General features: G+C 58.5%; 3 protein-coding genes across 8 annotated transcripts in view; 1 reads left to right on the top strand and 2 right to left on the bottom strand.

Annotated features, from left to right (window-relative positions):
* Positions 1 to 2770: 2770 nt before the first annotated feature.
* RNF166 (ring finger protein 166) lies at positions 2771 to 13630 on the bottom strand. Of its 2 annotated transcripts, XM_059667071.1 has the most exons (6): positions 13476 to 13630; positions 7526 to 7682; positions 5869 to 5981; positions 5286 to 5400; positions 5049 to 5156; positions 2771 to 3853 (listed from the first exon to the last, which is right to left on the bottom strand). In XM_059667071.1, the coding sequence occupies exons 1-6, from the start codon at positions 13628 to 13630 to the stop codon at positions 3788 to 3790; spliced, it is 714 nt and encodes a 237-aa protein (XP_059523054.1). In that variant the 3' UTR covers positions 2771 to 3787. The 2 variants fall into 2 exon arrangements, with proteins under 2 accessions (XP_059523054.1, XP_059523055.1); XM_059667072.1 differs by lacking the exon at positions 5049 to 5156.
* A 151-nt stretch (positions 13631 to 13781) lies between these two features.
* CTU2 (cytosolic thiouridylase subunit 2) lies at positions 13782 to 22686 on the top strand. Of its 4 annotated transcripts, XM_059667067.1 has the most exons (16): positions 13782 to 13906; positions 14522 to 14596; positions 16461 to 16532; positions 16809 to 16887; positions 17131 to 17190; positions 18296 to 18356; positions 18823 to 18932; positions 19078 to 19496; positions 19567 to 19702; positions 19912 to 20043; positions 20959 to 21050; positions 21179 to 21282; positions 21387 to 21534; positions 21678 to 21744; positions 21871 to 21929; positions 22021 to 22686. In XM_059667067.1, exons 1-16 carry the CDS (start codon positions 13836 to 13838, stop codon positions 22091 to 22093), a joined length of 1758 nt encoding a protein of 585 aa, XP_059523050.1. In that variant the 5' UTR covers positions 13782 to 13835; the 3' UTR covers positions 22094 to 22686. The 4 variants fall into 4 exon arrangements, with proteins under 4 accessions (XP_059523050.1, XP_059523051.1, XP_059523052.1 ...); XM_059667068.1 differs by lacking the exon at positions 16461 to 16532; XM_059667070.1 differs by lacking the exons at positions 13782 to 13906; positions 16461 to 16532 and having other exon boundaries at positions 14581 to 14719.
* The window catches only part of PIEZO1 (piezo type mechanosensitive ion channel component 1), a 59554-nt gene continuing 58962 nt past the window's right edge, over positions 22180 to 22771 (bottom strand). For both annotated transcript variants that reach the window (XM_059667064.1, XM_059667066.1), the window contains one exon: positions 22180 to 22741. In XM_059667064.1, coding sequence (XP_059523047.1) covers positions 22492 to 22741 — 250 coding nt within the window. In that variant the 3' untranslated portion in view covers positions 22180 to 22491. The remainder of the gene's footprint in view (positions 22742 to 22771) is intronic.

Below are 22771 nucleotides of genomic sequence, written 5' to 3'. Positions count from 1 at the left end.
GCTCTGGCTGGGAGGTCAGCCTCCCTCCTTGCTTCTGACGGACAGAGTGCTGCCAGAGATGCGGTCCTGAGGCTGATTGTGCAAGGGCACCTGGGACCCCTCAGCCCTGGAGTGTAAGGCCCTGCCCCGTGAGCGGGCTGACTGCAGCTGTGTCCTGATACAGAGCCCTCCCTGCACCAGACCCTGGGTGGGGCAGAGGTTCTCAGGACTTGTCAAGAATCTCTTCACTCAGGAAACGGGAACAGTGACTTCCGCCTGTCACCCCTGGGGTGTGTGAACCTAAATCAAGATGGCCCCCAAGGGACTGGGGAGGGTACAGCTCTGGTGGCAGGTGTGCTGGGCCCCTGATGATGAGATGAAGCAGGTAGCCCCGCTTGTTAGTTCCTTGGTACCAGGCCCCTGTATACACTTGTATTTCATGAAAAGACTGGCCTGGAATCCCACAACCCAGGCTGAGCCAAGCCCACCAGGAGCTGCTCCGCAGTGGGCCTGTGTGGCTGTGCCCAGCCATACCCTGTATGTCCGCCCTGCTGCCCGTCAGTGCCCAGAGCTGGTGGCCAGATCTCAGGAGCCCCGGGCTAGCGATGGGAGCCCAGCCTGGGCCACGGGCTCCGTGCTCTGGGTGTCCTGCCTTTGGCGGCTGGTTGCCTGTCCCCATCCTAGCAGGGAACCCAGAGGCTCTTTCTAGGCAGGAGGGTGTGCCTGACATGAAAGGCAGGGGCTGACACCTCCCACCGGGGACACTCCAGGGCCCTGAACGTAAGGACTGTTTCGCTTTGTGCTGAAGAGAAGAGCTGCCGGGATTGTCAGGGTGGAGGAGACAAAGCAATGGGAGCCTGAATCTGAGGCCACACGCTGGGCGGCGGGAAACCTGGGATGCGGCTGTGTGGGGGCTCTGGCTCTGGCTGCCTGTGGATTTGTGGTGAGACCTGAGGAAGGCCCTGAGGGGCTGGCCTGGGTGTGTGGCTTTCATCCCAGCTGTGGTCTGAGCCCCCCATTCTCATTGGGAGGCCCCACTGCATGGGTTTTAGACATTTGGCTCCACCTCAGATTTTAGCCAAAGTAAGAGGAGGCTGCTGGTCCAACAGCTTCGACCTGAGGTGTCCCCCACTCCCCTCTGCGAGTCTGCTGATCCAGGTCACATGTGTCCACAACCACATGGGGTTCACATTAATGCCCCTCCCTGGGCAGACGATCCTGTTTTGGAGCAGTGGTGTGGCCCATGTGTCCCCGTGTCTCATGGACCCCATGGGCCCTGTGTGCCCCATGTGTTCTGTGTGCCCCGGAGGCTGTATGGCCCCATCACCCAGCCATCTCCCCGACGGGCGGACAGCAGGCAAGCGCATGGTGAGATCAGAACCTGCTGAGATGGTGGCCAGATCTCAGGAGCCCCTGAGGCCACCTCCAACTGGCCCACCAGGCACACAGACCCAGGCCCGGGGCTGGGGAATGTGGCCTGGGTCTGTGCGCCTGGTGGGCCAGTCGGCAGGGTTGGGCAAGAGGGCTTCACTGGGGTCTCTGGCCTCCTGCAGGAGGGACCTCAGCTGCTTCGACACCTTCCTTTCCTGTCGGCCCTGGGGAAGCTGAGGTTGGATCCAGACAGCTCCTCTGGGCACTGCATCAAGGGCCTCCTTTTGGAAGGCTGGCATGTGGCATCCTTGGCCAGTGGGGTCAAAAGTTGGTCAGAGGGGAGTGGGGCCAGTGGCTCCTTAAAGGTGTCCAAGGTCGACTCCTTCTAAACGGGTAACTTCAGACCAAGAGTCACTCCCCTCTAGTGACCACTTGTGGAAACTTCCGCTTGCGCTGCTCTGCCTCAGCCCAGGGGACCCCCGCCTCAGTAGAGGCATGGTCCAGAACACAGCCCCGTCAGGTAAGCTGTCTGATGACAATGGAGTGAGGCAGGCACAGGGCTCAGGTGACCAGCCACCAGGATACTGGCCGGCAGGTGATTCTTGCGGCTTTGAAAGGCCCACGGTGACTTGGAGAACAGCAGCGCTGTGTCACCGATGGTGGCCATGGAGCACCCCCCTAGGTGGATGTTTCAGTGGAGGAAGGTGGGGTACCAATGTCTAAATGGCTCCTCACGGCCCTTCAGTGGCTGAGTGAGGCTTGGGAGCTAAGGTCACACTCGGGGGGCACCAGGCAGGCTAGGGGGTGGGTTGCAGAGTGCCAAAGGCCAGTAGCAGTGTGGCTGCCGCGTGGGGACTGCAGGACTGTGGGGCTTCACCCCAAGGACATCCTGACGACTACCCCACCTCTGGGCCCAGAACAGGTCCCATTCAGACCAGCTCTGACTAGGGAGCCTGGGGAGATACCCGGCCAGTCCACTGGCCTCAGCAAACCCTGTCTTAGGACCAAGGGGGTGAAAGCCACCAACACCCAGCAAACCTCTGCCTGGGTTTGTCACGAGGGACCAGATGCAATTCAAGAATTTGCTCTGACAGAGGCAGAAACAGGCCGGGGGACGAGGGTCCCAGTTGCGAAGCCTCCAGCGCACTAAGGAAGCATGGTGTTCGTGGGAGGAGTGGGAGGCCCTGGTCTTCCCAGTGACCGCTGGCGGCCGAGGCAGCAGGGCCTGAGAGCATTGGCAGGCAGGACGGTTGACCACAGTGCTCCCCCTGGCCATGTCCTCACGGGTGACCCTAAAGCCAGCGTCACTCTGATTTGGAGCTTCCTGGGGACAGAAACCACTCGCAAAGGAAGGCTGTGGTGACTCCACACCAGCCCTGGGCTTTCACTATTTGCAGAATGAACCCATCCTGCTGCTACCGACGCTTTCAAACATTTTATTTTTTCTTAAAGGATAGTAATAATTTATGCCATGAACCAAACAAGAGTACTGACAAGCATTTTCTGGCCCAGTCCACCATTGCACAGCCCTGCCCCCCCCCCCCCAGGCTCTACCACCACTGGGGGTGGCCCTGCCTAAGGCAGGATGTGGTCAGCGGGGCTGAGGCCAGGACCCTGGGCAGGAGGAGGCCCCAGAACAGCCCAGCAGCCACTGCAAGTGGCCAAGGAATTGAGATTTCTTCCAAGTCACTATCAAAGGGAAATGACAAAACAACCACAGGAACCCTCGAAAACACTGAGCTGGCCTGGGGCGTGGCCACCCCACCCCGTGTGCACAAGTGAAACTCCATGGTTCATTCTGGCCCCAGCATTTGCTCCCTCTCTCCTTCCCTCCCCAGCTTGATCCCACACAGTTTGTTTTTGACTTTTTTTTTAAAAAATATAATTTTGTAAATGCTCCATAAAAATACTATTGTTCCTAGTCAAACACAGATATTGCAATATGAAGAGAAACTGCTTTGACTTTGCTCTATAAAATGTGAAAAGGTTATCACACTGGATAATATAGAAAAATGCCAGAATTTCTAGGTATCACAAAGCCAGTACCAGGTGCACAGGGGAAGTGCTGCCAGACGCCGGCGGCCGGCCGGGTGTCGCTGGGGCTCCCCCTCCGCATGGGGAGGACACCATGGCTTTGAGAGAGGCAGATAGCTGACTGCTCTCAGTCCCAACAGGCCGGCCCTGAGAGGGCTGCCTGCTTGGCCTGAAGCACCGAAGAAACCAGCCACGCTTGACCAGGAGCACAGGCAACCATCCTCTGATGGAGAGGGGACAGTGGTCTCTCCCGGCCTGGCAATCCGAGGACCGCCTCTCCTGAAATGATGGAGGCCCACCTGGCCCGCAAGGCGCATTCAAGTGCAGGCACTGGGCCACAGAGAGCAAGCATGGCCCTGTCCCCCGAGGCAGGAGGTTCGGTCCTGGTGGCGGGGCTGCGCCTTCAGTTCTCGGAGAGAGACAGGGCCAGGGCAGCCTGGAAGGCGGCTTCCTCATCGATACTGTAGTCCTGGAAGACAGGAAGTGGAGATGGGCTGGGGACTCGAGGGCCCAGCTGTGCTAGCGACTTCTCAGGAGTCACCACAACAGACCAGCAGTACCACCTCCACTCTCCCCACCTCCCTGCAGCACGACTCAGGCCGAGAATGAGGCCCCTGCAGTCATGGGGTCACAGCTGCCATGTGGAGAAAGCTCTGTTGGAGGTTAAAGTGCTACCATGCTACCACATGTGGGATCGCTGTCTGGCATCTCCCAAGTTCTCCACATTGAGGGCCCCTGCAGCTGTCCAGCGGACACCTTGTCCAACAGACCCCTTGCCCAGCGGGCCTGTGGGAGGGGCAGACACTTGGAGAAAGAGCTGTCCTTTTGCCTCAGATGTGAAAACGAGGGTTGTGAGAGGAGCAGAGAAGCCAGAGAGCTCCAGCCTCCAACCACAGGGACCCTGGGGGCAGACAGGAGCATGAGTAATTATCCCATACAGCCAGGAACCTGGAGGCTGCAGGCTGGCAGGGACAGGACAACAGGGCCGGGTGGGGAGGGGCTGAGCAGGAGGAAGAGCCTGAGGAGGTGCCGGCCTGGGGCAGGCAGGGTTCCGACCAGAGCAGATGAGATTTTCAAGGTGGTGAAGTCCCTTTGGCTTTTCTCCAATAAGCACCTGAGGCCAGGCCAGCCATCACCCTCCACGGTTCTCTGTCCTGGAAGGGCTGGGGAGATGGTCCCCCTGCAACAGCCACTGTACCTGTGATCACCTCTCCCAGAGAAGCCCCCGCCCGCCCAGTGTGAAGAGAGCTCTGAAGAACCAAGGGGCCCTCTCAAACTATTCTGTGCTGATCCAGAGTCCAAGGACCTCTAGTGGCCACTTGGACCTGCCTGCCATCAGCACCAGACCTGTAGGTGCTTCCACAAAAATTTGGGGAGGGCCCTAGCGGGTTTGGCTCAGTGGATACAGCATTGGCGTATGGACTGAAGAGTCCCAGGTTTGATTCTGGTCAAGGGCACATGCCCGGGTTGTGGGCTCCAGAAGGCAGCCGATCAATGATTCTCTCTCATCATTGATGTTTCTATCTCTCTCTCTCCTCTCCCTTCCTCTCTGAAATCAATAAAAACATATTTTAAAAAAATCTGGGGAGGCCTTTGTGTGTTCAGCTCCCCTTGAATTATGGACCTGAGGCTGGTTAAGGGTTGGGGAGGGGGAGGACACGCACCACAAAAGTGTCGTAGGAAAACTTGTGCCGGTGGAGCAGGTGCTGCAAGAAGTTGGCGCTCTTGTAGCTAGGGTCACCCCAGGGCATTGCTGAGCAGATGGGGCACACCTGGAACAGAGGACACTGGGGTGAAGCTGAGCAGGAGTGAGAAGCGAGCCCCCGCCCTGGGGTCCCAGGAGGGCACTGTGGGTGGACAGTGGGGCTCAGGCACCCGGGCAGCTGGCAGCGGGCGCTCACCACACGGTTGGGATCGCTGCGGTGGTTGTCCACACAGTGCTTCACCAGCTCCTGCTGGTCCAGGTTGCGGGCGCCACAGTAAGGGCAGGTGAAGGTTGACCTGTTAGGGACGGCACTGGGGTGGGGAGGGGAGGGGTAAGTGGTGGCCCGACTGGGCACTACCGACCTTCTTGCAGCCCAGCCCCACCTGCCCCAGCACAGGTGTGCCCTCCCCTCCCCTGGGAGCAGGCAGGAAGGAGGCTCAGCCTAAGTACTGAGGACCCTGGCCACCGTGGGGCCCTCTGTCCTGCTCCCCAGCACACCCCACTGCAACTGCTCTGTAACCTCTTGCTGCCTCATACACTCCTGTCCCTCTTCTTCCCAACATGGCTGGGCAAGTGGGGCGAGGACAGGCCACCTGCCCCGAGAGGAATCATCTGTCCAGACCCTGCTTTTCTGAGGACAGCACACCCCTGTTGGGAGGTGATGCAGAGCCCCTTCCACTTCCTCTGGGTGGAGCAGCACTGCCTCCACCTAGTGGTGCAGACCAGGAGCTGCTCCCACAACCCACAGGGACTCGAGTGCCCCTGGTGGGGTGGCCTACCTGGGAATGGGCTGGGATGTGGGCACCACAGGGACAAACTTGGGACAGTTGGCCATCTGCTCCTGGACCTTCATGCATGAGGAAACGTGCACCCTCATCTTGGCCAGTGTCACCTAGGAAGAGAGGCAGGGCAGGGGTCGGGAGGTGGGGAGAGGGCAGCAAAGCCTCTGGCTCCGTTGGACCAGAGAACCACCAGCAAGCAAGCTGGTCCTGCTCCTGGTGTTCACAGCCCAGCGGTGTAACAAACAGATTCTGGGGCCTCTCTTAGGGGCGCAGTGTCCCTGCTGGAGAAAAGAAGGCAAGGGAAGGAGACAGACTCGAGACCCCAGGACATGCCTCTGAGCTATGCCCAGCGGCAGGTGCACACTGCTTTAGCTGCAGCTTGGCAGGAGGCTGACACGGCCCTCAGCCCCTGGATGGGAGCACCCCAAGCTGGGGTCCCTGGGGAGCTGCAGAAGCGCAGAGCCCCTGGGGGAATGGGAAGTACCTTCATTCAGGAAAAACGCCCCTCGTAACAGGAACCAATGAGCCAAATTCTTTTAGACAGCCGAACAGCTGACAAAACTCCTTACCAAAAGGTACCAAGCCAACCCAAACCAAATCCAGCTTGACCTTCTCCTTGGCTGCCTGAGTCACAAACTCTGGCAGGGTGTTGGGGAGGAGGGGTCCCAGCTCAGAGCAGGGCCGGGGTAGGGCAGTGCTGAGGAACCTTGGTCAACCTCCCTGGGAGTGGACACCACCTTCCTGCCATGTGGCCAACGTCAAGAGGCTGGAGGGTAAACATTTCACAGAGGACTAGCTCACAGAACGGAGGAAACAGCAAGAGAGGGTGCGGGCAGGACAACTGCCTCCATGAGCACAGGGCACTATCCCCAGGACCAAGGTCTGAGCCAGGTGTCTGGGTAACGAACAGCCTTCTGATACCAGCTCTGCCCAGGGTTGGGGGCATGGAGTGAAGGGCAGAGCCACTTCACATGTGAAACTATATGAGGATCAAGGGGAGAAGCGGGGAAGGGACTATGTGAGCTTGAAGGAAGTTCTCAGGTCAGCCCCAAAGTTCAGACCTTTGACCTTTAAGGCAAAGCAACCAGTGGCAGCTTTCCATTGTGCTAAGTTGGTAGAACTTGTTCACCAGAGAGATGGCTAAGTCTGAAAATGTAAAATCAAAATCAGTTCCAGTTCCATCCACCAGGAGGCAGGGCCTCCCAGCCCTGGGGGAGTGGTGGGTGTGAGGAAGGTGGTAGGGTGGGCTCTAGGGCAGGATGCCTAAGGCAGGCGATGTAGGTGACAGAGGCCACAGAGCAATGTGCTCCATTCAGCCCGTGGCCCCAAGCTGCCCTCCTCTCCCTCACATCAACGCCCCGGTGAGCAGCGGATCACCGGAGTGTCAAGGCTGTGTCGGGTGGGTTTCAGCTCCGCCCATGTCCCTGCATCAGCCACAAGGCACACAAGCAACCCAGGGCCCAGGCCGGAGAGGAGTTGGGGGATGCAATGCGGGCCCAGAGGCAGAGCCACCTGAAGTGCTCGGTGCCGTGAGGGGGGCCGAGCAGAGCTACAGGGTCCTCAACAGGAAAGGGAAGAGGCCAGCGCCTCTGCTGGAGGGCGAAACCAGGCCCCAAGCACCCTCCTGGCCCCGAGGGCACCCGGGGGTGGGTACCTTCTTGCTACAGCCCCGGCAGGGTGCCTTGTAGGACGAGAGCTGCTTCTCCACGTGGGTGGCCTTGTCCACCTTCTTGGGGTCGAAGGGCAGGCGGCACAGCGGGCACAGGGGGGATGGTACCTGTAGGCATGGCTGGAGGCACTCCCCGCAGAACCTGCAGGGGTAGAGGACATGGGCCTGAGGTCACAGGCCAGATTGCTCCAGCACACGTAGGGCAACTCACCATTGCTGTCAACTGTGCATTTCTGGAGACAGTATTTCCGAGCCTGAGTCCCACTGGCTGGATGGGTACCATTTGATTCAAAGATGACCCCAGATCCCTTCCCGCCATGGGCTCTTGGGACCCTCTGCTGTATCCTGGAACTGGGTAGAGCTGCAGCTGTGGCTCTCTAGGACCCGTGCTGGCCCATGGCCCTGGTCCCAGCAAGAGCTCTGGCTATAGTAGGAGGCCTGAGCTCAGCCTGCCCATCTCACTGCCACATGGTGATACCTCAGGGGGCTCAGAAAACATGCGGACAGTACGGGGGACCTTGGAGACCCTCCACTCACTAAGCTCTGGGGAGTGAAATCACTAACAGTGGGAGAGGAAATCACAGGACTCATTGATGGGGAAGGGCCAAAGCTGGCAGATGAGCATCACCAGCCTCGGGACAGTGCCACCTTCTGGGCAGGAAGGGCTCTCCTGATAGGCCTGAATGGAGGAGCAGTGACAGGAGGAACTGTGCTCAGGCTCCTGACAGTCCAGCAGTGATACTCCTGGCCCTGGGCATACACGTGGGCACCTGAGGCTCCTTGCAGCCCTGAGCTCTTGGCACTGTCCCTGGAGATGCCCCGTCCTGTGTAGGCTGCATGTGCAGAGAGCCCTCCTACCCATGCACCCCTCAACTGGAATTTACAACCACCCCCAACACTGCAGAGGAGGGTGCTGCTCTTTAGAGAAAAAGCTGGTCAGAGGGGTGAGAGGGAGAAGGCGCTTGATCACAGGACCACGTCAGTCCAGCTTCGTAGGAAGTGCTGTGGGGACCACTTAGCTGCAACATAGGATCTAGAACCGACACTGAAATGGAGCCTCCACAGCCCAGAAGAGCATGTGCTCAGTCCCATCACAGGGACTGAGCCCAGACGCACGAGAAAGGTGGTAGCTCTGCAGACTACAGGAAACCAGGGCGGGCACCCCTCTACTCCCACCGGTGTAAGTCGAACAGGCTGGGCCATGGTGGGGACAGGAGCTGTACGGGACAAAGGGATGCGAAAATGTTTCTGAGTATACAGAGGACTCAGCTAAGCTAAGGGGTCAGAGTTCCCTTTGCCATCATACTCTCACTTCCTTCTCAGAAAAAGGCAGCCAAGGGAGATCCACAGTCCCTCCTCTGCCCAACCCGAGGCCCGCCTCCTACAGGCTGGCCTCTAGTACTGCCACCACCTGACTGGTCACCTCTCACATTAACATCCGCACATGAGATAAGGCTCAGGTAGGCCTGACACCTAGAGTGCAGCGTTCCTGGTGACCACTGTCCTGCAGAATAAGGAGGTGGGCCCACTGGTCATGTCCTGCACCCAGTGAGGACTCACCATGCATCACAGCAGGCATGCAAAGGAGATGTTATGCACCCAGCCCTGATGCTCCAGTGAGGATGCCAGGGCTGTTCCTCACCAGTCTTGGGGTATTTATCAGGCAGTCTCTCACTTCACCCAGCCTCTGAAGGGAAGTGCTGCCTCGAGGGTCACAATGGGGAAGCTGAAAAAAACCAACGAGTGCTCACCCAGCACTAGTGACAACAGCCAAGTAGAAACCACCACGTGGCCATCGATGGGTGTCGGACATGGGATCTCAGTCTATCTCTGCGATGCACTACGACTCAGCATAAGAGGGAGTGTGTACTGACAGGTGTGACCACTGGAGGAACCTTGAAAATATCATGCCCAGCCCTAGCCAGTTTGGCTCAGTGGATAGAGCATCAGCCTGCGGACTGAAGGGTCCCAGGGTCAAGGGCACATGCCTGGGTTGGGCTCAATCCCCAATAAAGGGCATGCAGGAGGCAGTTGACCAATAATTCTCTCTCATCATTGATGTTTCTATCTCTCTCTATCCCTCTCCCTTCTCTGAAATCAAGAAATAAACAATAAACAATATCATGCTCAGTGAAAGAAGCCAATCACAAAGGACTACATGGTATGATTTCATTTATGTGAACTGTCCAGAACAGGCAAATCCACAGAGACAGAAAGCAGGTTAGGAGTTGTGGGTGTAGAGGTTGACTTCCAATGGGGATGAAGTTTCTTTTGGGGATGATAAGAATGTATTAATATTGAGTGTGGTAATGGTTACTCAATGCTGTGCATATACTATGGGCCACTGAACTGTACACTTTACTAAGGGAATTGTCTCTCAATAAAGCTGTAAAAAACACATGCAGAAGGAAAGGACATAAGACAAAGGACACATATGGGGGTGAGCCGTAACCCTCAACACTGGCAGAATGCAGGGTCCAGTGCAGGCCTCCGGAGGAGCAGGTCTCCGATGAGACACAGAGGTCAAGGTGAAGGGTACCCCACTGTCCTCCAGTAGGAGGCAGGGGAACTTTGGGAGTCGTGAGAAGGCACACCTGGACCCCTGCCTGACCCTGGACTCGCCCAGCCCTGCAGCACTGCCTGTCTCCTTTTCACAGTCCCCGAGGAGCTAGAGGCAGAACTAGGTGTCCACACAGTAGCTCAGCTCATGGCCTAGTTTCCAGCATCATCAACGTGGTGTGCTGAGGGCTAGAGCAGACTACCAGTGCTCACTTCTCCTGCAGGAGGTTCCTGCCTGTGTCTGCCCAAGAGACTGGTGCTGGGCAGCTTCTTAGCTGAAGGGGCCCGTTCTCATGTCAAACCCGCAGGCACAGCTGCAACAGCCTGACGCCCAGTGCAGGGACTCCAGGCTACAGCAGCACCACTCAGGTGCCTCACTCCCAGCCTGGCCTTCTGCAAATGCAGGTACACCAGGACAGGCCAATGTTTCAGAGACCCAGGAAGGCAGGCAGGCCGAGCCCCAGGCACCGAGAACTGTCCTGAGTAGGGAGGCTGACTTCCAAAGCCTTTTCTGGGTGGGCACTCAGTGGCTCATGTGCTGATCCACCTCACTGGGCTCACCCCCACAGACCCTGAGCCGCCTTTGAGCCCATGGGCCTTGTCTGAGGCCTGTGTTCTCGGGCAGCCAAGTAGGGAGTGACTGAAACTCCTGGAGACCTCTGGGACCCCCACCCAGACAAGCCAGCTCATTGGCCTGGGTGCCGCTGGCAGAGGGCTGTAAAGGCTCAGTGGTCTTAGGGTCTGCAGTCACTGCTGCAAAAGCGGAAGGTGGAGAGGGGCACTGAAGGTGGTGGGAGGAAAGCGGCTAAGAGGCAGGGTGGGCCTGGCTGCCTGAGCTCAAACCCTGTCTTTGCTGTGAGAATGGGACCTTTATTCAGCCTACCTCGCTTTCCTTGTACAGAAGGAATAGTGGCAGTACTTGCCTCACAGGGCTGTGGCATGCAGGGAATACTCAGAAAACATCTATTATCATTCCCTACAGTTCCCCTTAAAAACGAACTTTAAGCCCTAGCTGGTTTGGCTCACTAGATAGAGCGTCGGCCTGGGGACTGAAGGGTCCCAGGTTCGATTCCGGTCAAGGGCATGTACCTTGGTTGCAGGCACATCTCCAGTAAGGGGTGTGCAGGAGGCAGCTGATCGATGTTTCTCTCCCATCGATGTTTCTAATTCTCTATCCCTCTCCCTTCCTCTCTGTAAAAAAATCAATAAAATTATTTAAAAAAATGAACTTTAAAACTTTTCTATGACCTCTGTTCAGTAACAAACTGTATGTGGGGATACTCAGATGCAGGGACAGATGTGACAGCACTAACTAGAGGGGATGAAGAAGAGGTATAAAGGCCAGAGGTAGCCTGGGCTAAACCCTGCCCCAAACACAGGCCCTCAGGGGAGGGTCCATCAGAGGGTTAGAAACAGCCACGCAGTTTCTGTTTCCGGATGTGGCTCACTGCCCAGGATGTCCCTTGAGTGTGACAGAAAACCAGCTTCCTCTGGGGCCCCTGGGGAGTTCCTGGGAGCTCTCCCACAAGCTCCCCTGAGGGGCTCCTGCTCGAAAGCCTATAACCCCTCCTTCTGTCTGGGTGCTGGAGCAGGGGTACCTGTCCCATACAGGGCCGCTCTCACCACCAGAAAACCTATTTTGAGAAAGGAAACTACTTAGTCAGGTAGCTGTAGAGGGAAATAACCAAACCACCAGCAAGGTTTTTAAAAGGAAAGGCGGAGCCTTTAAATCTTCTTTGCTCGTCTGTATACATGCCTTCAAAACACCGGGCCAGAAACTTCAGGAAAGTAAGAAGTAGAGACAGACTAGCTAGGAACACAAGCCAGCAGGGAGAGCCAGGGAGTAGGTCTTTTAAAGGCACAGCTGTAGAAGAGGCCCTTGTAGGACCAGCCCTAGAAATAGGAGAGGGGTGAGATTATGCTAAGAAAAGCAGCGGGGAGGGGCTTTATAAGAGATGTTTCACAACAATCCTGTGTAGTTCTGTATTCTGGAAACCACATTTTAGGAAACGATGTACTTGGATAAAAAAAGAAAAAAATACAGTTTTGTGCAGACCAAAAGGCTGGAAACACTGTGGCCCAGGGCTGGGTGAGTGTCAGTGCCATGAGGACACCTCTGAAACCTAGGGAAGGGTTTCTAAAATGAGAAGCCTCACAGTTCTCTCAGTGATGGACTGAAAGACGCAGAACACACCTTCAAACAGCCACTAGTATGTGCTTACAAGAGACAAGTGCTGTTCAGAAGCTACCCCTGTCAAAATGTCACCAGCAGCATGAAAAAGTCTGCAGGGCTCTCTGTGCTGCCTGGCATGGGGCGGGGGAAAGGAAGGGAAGGCTTTCTGGATCCTGACACTATCCCGGCCACCTCCCTGGGTGAGGAGCAGTCACACACTCACCCAGCAGTTGCAGCGACCACTTTGTATCAAGAGCCTCCCAAGTCAGCTACCTCTGTTTGCAACTAGGGCCTCCTACCAGCCTGGGTGCGCCTCAGCCCAACCCCTTGGAGTGAAAGCTCCACCTCCTCGGCAGCTCTGCCAGCCACCAAGCCGCTTCTCTGGGCCCGCTCCCCACCTGGCTGACTTCACTCAAGAGCTGCATTATTCGGTCACTTGGGAGATTCAGAGTGGACGCTCTGATCTCAGCTCCCTCCCAACCAGGCTGGCAGCTCCAAGATGACTTGAGTGAAGCGCTCGGCTGGGAGGAGCCCGCATCCTCAGGTTTCTGTTCCCCGGACCCCGCAGGAGGCCTCTGCAAGCCCTGGTGCAGGCAGCTGGAAACCCTGGCAAGGTGCTTCGCGACTGCTCCCCTGCGGGCCGGCCTGCCTGGCTGATCGGTGATCGATGTGACCCAAGTTCTCCATCAGAAAGAAAGGAAGCAGCACCAGACTCCAAACAAGCCCCGCTCCTAACTTTAAGGGAACTTCTCTCCTTGGCAAACTAGACAGCAGACAGCCGGGCCGAGAAAGAGTTGATAGCAAAAGCCACAGGCATTTATTTACAACCGCCCACTCCGGTCTCCGCGGGGCCGAATCCAAGCGCCGGGCGCAGAGGTCGCGCGGCTGCCCTCTGAGCACCGGGGGAGGCCCAGTGGCCGTCAGCGGACCCCGGGACCCGGGACGGGATGCAGGTTGCCCCGCGTGCCGCCGGGGTGGTGGGAGGAGTGCCAGGGCTGGCGGGGCCGGGGCCAAAAGCGGATGAACGCGCCGAGGGCAGGGAGGCGCGGCGTCGGGAGCCCCGCTCCCACGCCCCTGCGTCCTCCCCGCGCCCGGCTCCCCGCCGTTCCCCGCGGCCGGCGGCCTCCGACCCTCCGGCCGGGCGCAGACCCCTCCCCGCGGCGGAGCGCGGTCCCGCGGCCGCCCGGAGGCCGACGCACTCACGTGTGGCCACAGCTGCCGATGGCCACAGGCCGGTGGTAGACCTCCAGGCAGATGGGGCAGCTGTACTGCGCCTCCAGGCCGCTGTCGCCGCCCGCGGGCCCCCCCGGGGGCTGTCGCTGCTGAGCCGAGGCCACCAGGCTGCGGAACATCGCCATCCCGGGGCCAGGCCCGCCGCCGCCGCTGTCCCGGCCGGCCGGCCAGGACCGGCCCTCGCGTCACGGCCGCGACGGCGTCGCTCTGACGTCTCCCGGCGCTCCCCGCCTCCGCGGGCGGCGAGCAGCGCGCGACGGAGAGCTGTGACGTCATCAGAGCGCGCCCGCCGCCGGCTGGGCCGCCGCCTGCCGCTCACCCGGGACGGCCATGTGCCAGGTGGGCGAGGACTATGGGGCGCCGGCGCCCGAGGTGCCGCCGCCGCCGCCGCCGCGGGCTGGGTAAGAGCTGGGCGCCACCCCGCCCCTGCGGTTCGCGGCGCCCCCAGCCGGCGGCCTGTCCTACCCCGAGGTCCGGGCCGCCGCGCTCCGGAGGCCCTGCCTCGCAGCCCGGGGTCCCGGGGAGGCTGGAGCGCGCTCCGCAGCACCTGGGAGAGCCTGTCCGGCCGGTGGTGGACTCCCCAGGGCGGGCCCCCCTCTGCTCTCTCGCACCTCAAGTTCTTGCAGTCGGTGGGACAGCGCTGCCGCTGACCATGTCGTCTTTCCTGGAAGAGAAGTCGGCTTTCCTGTCGCTGTCACCCACCGACTCCCCGTCTCCCGTCCTGAGCCACCCAGAGCAGGTTGACGCCCCTGGCGGGCCAGCCCTGGAGAGATGAGAGGTGGCCTTTAGGTGCCCCCTGAACGGCTTTAACAGACCGGAATCCTCCAGGGCCCTTGTCGTTTTTCAAATTGGAAGTTTGGTTAAGACACAAACTGGTTGCCCGTGTTCAGTCGCCCACATGACCTCTCCCCTACCCGAGGTTGGGATGAGAAACAGGACCTCTCTCTGAAGTCTTAGGGAGGGGCGTGTGCAATGTGTTCTTGTTCTCCCCCCCCCCCCCCCCCATGTCTCCAAAGCCGTGAGCTGAAGTGTGTGAAGTGCTCGGAAGGCCTGCCCGTGGTGGTGATCCGAGCAGGGGACGCCTTCTGCAGGTGAGGCCTGGAGGAGGATAGGAGACCCTGGCAAGAAGGGCTTGCTCAGAAGCTAAGGATTGCCTTCCTTTCTGTGTGGGTACCAGTCTCCCACCGTTCAACTGAGGATCAGGTGGCAGAAAGGTGTATGAGGGCACTTAGGAGGAGAGCTGGCAGAGTGAGTGAGTGAGGTGCAGGCGGGATAGCGTTTCTGGGCAGCTAGAACACATCGCAGGGCGATTTGGAGCATCCTGGGATCTTGGGCAGGTGCTCCGGGCGATGCCTGTTTTACTTGTGAGGGACAGAGGCGTGGAAGGTCGCTCAGCCTTCCCCTGCCTCGGGGCGAGGGGGGTCCTTTGTACAGGAGCAGAGACTTATTCTCAGAGGGGCCTGGGCGCCAGCTTGTTCTGTTTTATCTGAAGCTCTGCTGTGCCCCTGTCACATCGCCTTGGAATCAGAACGCTTCTGTGTCTCATCACTCCACTAGATTCACAGCTCCAGGAGGGCAGGGCTGGTCTCCCATTTTACCCCTGTTAATTCCTGGTGATGTTGCACGCTTTGTATAGCAAATGAACATTTGTTGAGTGAGTGATCAGCTCCCATCTTAAAATTGGTCTCCAAGAGTGTCGGACTCTGCTTTCTAAGATGTTCCAAAAAAGAAACTGAAGGGACTGAATAAATTGTTTTCCAAAAACTTTCTCGTCCCTGAACATCTTTTGGGAGCTTAGTAGACTTGGTGTGTGCTCAGTAGGATGAGGCGTACGCCACCAGGAAATACATTTTAGGCAAAGAAGCCACTGCTTTAATCACTTCAGAGCATCTAAAAAGGACGATCCCTCCAATCTGCTTGGAGAACTCGCTGATAAGAGGACAGACTGCAGCAGCTCTAGGCAAGGCCTGCAGGACTTCGCGGCCCAGAGCTCCCCCCTGCGCTCGCTCAGTTTTGGGAAAAGGTGGAAAGCTGACTTTCTGGTTGTAGGTTTTGGCAGTCTAGGTCTTGAACATGTTTCCTCAATGATTGTGAGGATCGGCACATGTGGGAAACGCGGGCCTGACCCAGAGGGAAAGTATGGTGCAGGGAGGACATGGAGGGGGGTAGCCACAGGGTGATTCCCCCGCCTCCTCACCCGCAGTGTCTGTGTCTGCTGGGGGAACCTCACCACACCCCGGCTTTCCTGGGAGTCACTTCCTATGGCTGGTCACTTGGGGTCCCTAGAGCTCCAGCATTTTGCAGTCAAACACTGAGTTGAGTTACCGTCCTCAAAAGACCTGTGGGGTGTTTGGTTGGCTCATTATAAGGAGTTTCTGTTCAGTGTTGGGGGGGTTGTTGTGGACACAAGGATAGCTGAGCAGGAAAAAGGAAGCAGACAGTGCATAGCCCCAGGCATGGGGCAATTTTGGGGGTACAGTGTTGCCTCCTCTGTTCAGGGTGCTGTTCTCCACCCAGGCTGTCAGGGGAGCTTTAAAAAGCAGATGCCTGGGCCTCATCCCAATATATTGTGATGTAGTTAGTGATTCTAATGTGCAGTCAAGGCTGACCACCTCTGACCTAGTGAGCCCGAGAATCAGCTGGAAGTTTTACCGAGAATGCAGGTTCCTGGGACCAGCCCTGGAAGTTCTGATCTGTGGGTTTGGGGAAGAGCCCAGGACTCTGCGTTTCCAGGAGCTTCCTGGGCATTTCTGGTCCCAGCCGGATCAGAGCACTAGAGAAGGGCCTGTGTGGAGCTTCAGGCCTCAGGGCTCCTGCAGCCTTCTCAGTGTTTCCCCCTTCACCCCAAGAGGTGGTGCTTCTCTCCGTGGGGTCTTGGAAGGGGTCATCAACTCTGCTCAGGGAAGGGCTGGGTGGCCTTGTCCTGCGCCTGCCTATGTCCATCTGTTCCACCAGCTGGGCCTTTCTGAGCGCCTGCCAGTGCAGGTGGCACCAGGCTCCTGGCCCCTCAGGCATCGGTTCATACTGGTAAGGATTGTAGGGGTGATGCAGGTGTGCCTTCCCATGTGGTAGGCTCATCCTGGGGCAACCATATCTGGTGAGAACCCCTCCATGCTGACCTTGGGGCAGAGCCTCATTGTCAAGATGCTTCTTTTAAAGATGGGAGTTGGTACAAGAAGGAAAAGGTAACTGAGCAAGCATCAGGCTGCCCCCCTGCAGAGGCCAGTATTGGCTTCCCTCTCTTGGCATGGAGGTAGGCAGCCAGGGCCATGTGGCTGCAGCCAGTGGTGGTTTGTGTTGCAGGGACTGTTTCAAGGCGTTCTACGTCCACAAGTTCAGAGCTGTGCTTGGGAAGAACCGGCTGATCTTTCCAGGAGAGAAGGTAGAGTGTGGAGTGACTCCTCTGTGGAGTCCCCGACTGGGCAGTTCGGCCCCCCGGGCCCTGGCTCTTAGCCCGTGCCACCCTTCCTGCAGGCAGCCTGTCCCAGCTGCATCCTACCAGCTCCTCTCAGAGTCCTGTGCCTGGGCTCTGAGAATGGACCCATGTCGGGATATCCGTAGTGGAGGGGGTGGGGGCATGCTCGTGTTGGAGATGTGCCCTTCAGCAGTGTTCCTTCTTTCCCAGGTGCTCCTGGCGTGGTCTGGGGGGCCTTCGTCCAGCTCCATGATCTGGCAGGTCCTTGAGGTGCGTCTCCACACTGTTTTCCTGTGCCCAGGCCACTGCCCAACCGAGCTTGAAAGTGGAGGGTCAGCACCAAGGGGCTCTTGTTTAGAACTAGAGAGAGCAGCCCTGGAGGGCTCCTGGATGTGTACACAAGAGGTGCACAAGCCAGGAGCTGCGTCCGGAGTACCCAGCTGTGTCCCAGTTTAGCACTCTGTCCATTTGCTCTACTGTAGAAACATAATCACTGGGAAAAGGATGTCTTGGGGGCACAGCAGGGCGTCACTCAAGGTGGCCTTGAAGCCATGGGCCTTCTCTCATCCTGGGAGTGTGTCTGGGGCAAGACATTGAAATAGAAGCAGTGTCTTGGGAGACAAAAAGTGGTTTGGCCCTGTCAGCTTCTTTGAGAAGTGGAAGAGAATGAGAGGCAGGGGGAGGAATGCTGTCAGGGGAAGCAGTGTTGGTGAAGACAGCTTATGTCAAGGTGGGGAGGGGAGAAGAAGGAACACTCCTGGTTGTGTTGGCCTGCCCGGATCACAGTGGGGCAGTTATGGTTTCTCCCGATGGTGCTGTGGAGGCTTTGGCCAGGGGGTGGGACACACATGACCTGCACTGCCTATGAGGGGTGTAGACTGGAGGGACTGGGGACAAGGCTGCAGCCGTGGGGTGGTCTGTATGGGATCCTGGGAGGTGCCCAGAGCTCGAGCGTGGTGCGTCTGCTCTCACTTTATGTCCCCTAAACCTGGCTGGAGGACCTGAGATAAGCGCCTGCTCCCCCAGATGTTTGTCCAGCATGTGGTGCCCTTCCATCTGAGCAGCAATTTCTTGCTTTTGTCCTGTTGTCCTGTTCCATGCTGAGCAGCCAGAGGAGCGTGGGTAGGGGCATGGATGGCCATGTGGATCCAGCTGCTTTTTGGGGCACTGCCAGGAGCAGGAACAGACGGGAGGGCGGGCTTTACAAGGGAGATGCAGACACCCAGGCAGTTTGAAGTGAGTCAGGCTATGCGGCTTCCCTCGGCAGCCTTTCCACTACAGGGGGGGTCATTGCCCCTTACAGAGCATGGTTTCTGTAGGGAGTGTCCTGTGGCTTCTAGGCGTGAGGCTGAGGCCAGTCCCTTCCCCTCTCCAGGGCCTGAGTCGAGATTCTGCCAAAAGACTGCGTTTTGTGCCAGGGGTTGTCTACGTTGATGGTACGTGTGGCCTTTTTTCTCTCCAAGATCCCAACCGCTTGGTGCAGGCCCCCTGAAACAGCTGGCACTGTGCCCACACCCAGGCCCTGGAGACAGTGCATTTGTCCACCAACAGATGGCACTGCTGTTGTCATAAGTCAGACCATCAGAGAGTCAGGCAGGAGCGTCGGCCTGGCCGCCTCTGTGGGATCTAGGGCACTGAGTGAGATGGTTGAGTTCACTACCCAAGGGGCTGGATGCTAACCTGCCCCACCTCCCCTCCCCTCCCCACCTCATCCCTCGGCCACTACAGAAAACCCACTGTCCACTCTGCAAACGCTCCTCCAAGGAGGTCTGCAGCCTGTGGTTTCTACAGAAGCTGCTGCTCTGCAGAGCACAGGCTCGAGGGATCTCATGTGTTGGCCTGTCCTGCCTGCCTGGGCTCGTCTCCTACAAGCCATGACGCCTTTCTTTCTGCCTTTTTCAGAGGGAGCAGCCTGTGGACAGAGCCCGGAGGACAGAGCCAAAACCCTAGCCGAGATGAAGCTGATCCTGCAGACAGTTGGTTTTCCCTGGCACATTGTGGCCTTAGAAGAGGTACGTGGTGCCCGCTGGGATGTCCACGAAGAGTGCATGCCCACTTGGGGCCAGGCTGCGGGCCTCTCGCCAGGGCCGCGCCTCGCTATATACAGTGGTGGGCCGGGGCCTTACACAGCTTCTCCACCCTCCCCTGCCCTGCAAGGTGTTCGGCCTGCCGCCGTCCGTGCTTCGCCACCTTGCCCAGGAGCCCTCAGGGACCAAGGGGGCCTATAAGGCAGCTGTGGACAGTTTCCTCCAGCAGCAGCACGCACCAGCCCCAGGGGAGGAGCAGCTGAGCCAGCCTGGCTCCCAGGACCCCCAGAGCCCAGCGGGGCTACCCACAGCTGCCCAGACCGAGGCCCAGGCACCCACAGCTGCCCAGACCGAGGCCCAGGCCCCCACAGCTGCCCAGACCAAGGCCCAGGCACAGGCACCCACAGCTGCCCAGACCGAGGCCCAGGCACCCACAGCTGCCCAGACCGAGGCCCAGGCACCCACAGCTGCCCAGACTGAGGCTTTATCTCGACTCTTCGACTCAGTGAAGACACTGACAGCCAAGGAGGAGCTTCTTCAGACCCTGCGGTGAGCCTCCTCCCCCCCAGGTCCTGGCCCTGTCCTCCCTGTGTCTGAGATCCCTTGCCCTGCTCTGCAGAACCCACTTGATTCTGCACGTGGCCCGGACCCATGGCTACTCCAAGGTGATGACGGGAGACAGCTGTACCCGCCTGGCCATCAAGCTCATGACTAGCCTGGCGCTAGGGAGAGGGGCCTTCCTGGCCTGGGACACGGTACTCAGGGGCCAGGCTGCCCATGGGCCCCTCCCACCCTCACCCTTTAGGCCCTTTCACTTGAAAGTAGTATCTTGTGAATCAGTCTTGGGGTCTTCCTCATGGAGGGAGGAGCCCGACACCCCTCAGCTGGCAGGGAAGGAGGGAGCTATAACCCTGTCAGCTGGGTACGGGGAAGAACATATCCCCCTCCCCCTCCCCCTCCCCAGGGCTTCTCTGATGAGAGGCATGGTGACGTGGTGGTGGTGCGGCCCATGCGCGACCACACACTGAAGGAGGTCGCCTTCTACAACCGCCTGTTTGCTGTGCCCTCTGTCTTCACACCAGCTATCGACACCAAGGTAACTTGCAGGACAGGGCAGAGGCTGCCAGCACGTCTTCGGCAGCCTAAGCTGTGTCCACACCAGCCCTCTAGCTTCAGTGATTGCCACCTGGTACCACAGTGGCGTCCCCATGTCCCCCAGCATCTTGGAGCGTATACAGGATATCCCTTGGAGTTGGAGGACAGGTTGGTTGGTGCCTTCGAGCGGGAGAGGGCTCACAAGGAGAGGGAGTTGCCACACCCTGGTACCCATCCCTGGGAAGGCGAGGTGCCCAGCTTGGGGGGAGGGGTGGTCATGGACATGGGGAAGGGGATGATGGAGGGGCAGAATGACCGTTGTTAGAGGTACTTAAAATTTTGACATACTTTTTGTTTGTTTTTTTTGGTGTGTTTCTTCGTTAATCCTCACCCGAGGATATTTTTTCATTAATTTTTATTGAGAGTGGAAGGGAGGGGGGTGGAGAGAGAGAGAAACATCGATGTGAGAGAGACACATTGATTGGTTGCCTCCCACACGAACCCAACTTGGGTGGGGCAGGGAGGGAACTCGCAACCCAGGTATGTGCCCTTTGACCAGGAATTGAACTGGCAACACTTTGGTCATTGATTTCAGAGAGGAAGGAAGAGGGAGAGAGAGAAACATCAATGATGAGAGAGAATCATTGATCAGTTGCCTCCTTCATGCCCCACCCTGGGGATTGAACCTGTATCCCGGTCACCTCCTGGTTCATAGGTCAGCGCTCAACCACTGAGCCACGCCAGTTAGGCCATAATCTAATTTTTAATAATGGCCGTGTTTAGAAGTGTGCGCCTGATTCACTCCAGTCCCAACATGGAAGACTCTCAGGAGCTGACTGGAGGAACCCATGGCCCCTTGGCCAGGCCTGGGGCTGCTCTGCAGCAGGGCCACTCCAGCCCCTCTGCTTGTCCCTAGGCCCCTGAGAAGGCCAGCGTCCACCGGCTTATGGAAGCCTTCATGCTCAGGCTGCAGGCCCAGTTCCCCGCCACAGTCAGCACCGTGTACAGGTGTGTGTGTGCCGGGGAGCGGGAGCGGGAGCGTAGGCACTGAGCTCACCACCCTGGGGCTCAGGTCAGGCAGGAGCCAGGCTCTGGTTAACCGGTGGTGCCTCTGTGCCCCGTCCTCACTCTTCCAGGACGAGTGAGAAGCTGGTCAAGGCCCCAAGGGATGGCAATGCTGGTGGCCCCCCAGGTCCCCGCTGCCTGCTCTGCATGTGTGCACTGGACATCGACACTGCTGGTCTGTGCTGCATGTTCTCGGGGTTCATGGGTGGAAGGGGTACCGGTGAGTGGGTATTGGGGTTTACCAATCCTGAGGTCCCCTCAGTTCATTTCTGCTTACAGATAGTGCCACGGCTTTTGGGGCCCAGACCTCACATCTCTCCCAGATGCAGCCCCCCACCCCACCCGCTGAGGCACCCACAACACCCTGCTGCTCTGCAGGGGTGGGCAGGGCCCAGGGCTGTTGCCGGGGGGCTGGGCCCTGCGGGAGGTGAGTCTCTTTCCTGATCCACCCCACCCCATGGCTGGTCCCTTGCAGCTACACAGAGGGTGGTGGTACACCTGGGACCAAGCCCTCGGGCCCTGCACTGAGGGGCCAGGACCAGGCACACAGGTCCAGCTCTGCTCTCACAGGGAGGACCCCCGAGCCAGTGTCATCGAGCAGCTATGCTACGGATGCCGTGTGAACATGAAGGACTTGGTGAGTGGATCCTGCCTTGTGTTGGTGATAGGGGAGGCCCTCCCACTCTAGGGGTGAGGGTGCAGGTTGGCACTGGCTTAGCTTTGTGCCATGTAGCCCATCACTCATGCCGGCTCTCTGTTGCAGCCTTCCTTGGACCCCCTGCCACCCTACATCCTGACTGAGGCCCAGCTCCGTAGCCAGAGGTACTGGTACCTGCTGTGCTGGGAGCCCAGGGAGGGGTCCTTCTGGGTGTGAGCACCTCTGGGCTGATTCCCACTGTGTGGCTTCCCCCAGGGCCTCGGTCTTGCAGGAGATACAGGAGTATCTGATTGACAGTGATGATGAGGCGCAGACCGGTGGGAGCTGAGCCTCAGGATGGACCCCAGGACCACCCCGCCTGGACCTCTGCCATGCTGGAGCAGGACACAGGGATGGGCAGGCAGCGTGCTGTCATCCGTTCGTATAAATAAAAGTTTTAATTAAAAAAACTCTACAGTACGTGTGGAGAAAGGAGGGCTGGGCCCCCTGGCCCAATGTGTCTGGCACTGGGCCCTGCAGGGACAACGGAAAGGGACAGCAGTCCTGTGCTGGGCCGTGGAGGGGCCACAGCTCCCTTCTGACAGCAGCATCAAGGCTCAGTGGGCCAGGAGGACCTGTCACAGCTGGTGGCCTGGGACTGGAGTATCTGCTCCTGTGGCCTGAGGAGCACTGCCCTCCTTCCTGGCAGGCCGGCTCCTTCATTCACGTGCACACGGAGCCTGGCTCCTACTCCTTTTCGCGGGTCCACTTGATCATGGTCTCTGGTGAGCGGTAGAGGAAGATGAGCTTGGCGTATAGCTCCTCTTCCAGCTCCAGCTCTCGCGTCTCCCGCACCAGGAAGATGTCCTGGCAGAGCTTGAGGATTCGGTCCACACACGGCAGCTCCTCGAACATGATGGAGTGTGAGATCTCACTGAAGAAGCCGCGCACAAACTTGCCGATGACCAGCACGATGGACACATAGAGCCCCATGATCCTGCCAGGCAAGTGTGGGTGAGTCCTGGGG

This window comes from Myotis daubentonii, chromosome 15 (genome assembly GCF_963259705.1).
Source record: "Myotis daubentonii chromosome 15, mMyoDau2.1, whole genome shotgun sequence".
Taxonomy (NCBI): domain Eukaryota; kingdom Metazoa; phylum Chordata; class Mammalia; order Chiroptera; family Vespertilionidae; genus Myotis; species Myotis daubentonii.
This window is presented reverse-complemented; position numbering and strand designations above follow the sequence as displayed.

Excerpts from the sequence above, each read along its gene's own strand:
- RNF166 (XM_059667071.1), bottom strand. The coding sequence starts at position 13,630 with ATGGCGATGTTCCGCAGCCTGGTGGCCTCGGCTCAGCAGCGACAGCCC. Across the intron at positions 7,683-13,475 it reads ATCGGCAGCTGTGGCCACAC|GTTCTGCGGGGAGTGCCTCC; the intron begins GTGAGTGCGTCG and ends CTACCCCTGCAG. Across the intron at positions 3,854-5,048 it reads TTTCCTACGACACTTTTGTG|GACTACAGTATCGATGAGGA; the intron begins GTGCGTGTCCTC and ends CCTGTCTTCCAG.
- CTU2 (XM_059667067.1), top strand. The coding sequence starts at position 13,836 with ATGTGCCAGGTGGGCGAGGACTATGGGGCGCCGGCGCCCGAGGTGCCG. Across the intron at positions 18,357-18,822 it reads AGGGGTTGTCTACGTTGATG|AGGGAGCAGCCTGTGGACAG; the intron begins GTACGTGTGGCC and ends TGCCTTTTTCAG. Across the intron at positions 21,283-21,386 it reads ACTGGACATCGACACTGCTG|ATAGTGCCACGGCTTTTGGG; the intron begins GTCTGTGCTGCA and ends TTCTGCTTACAG.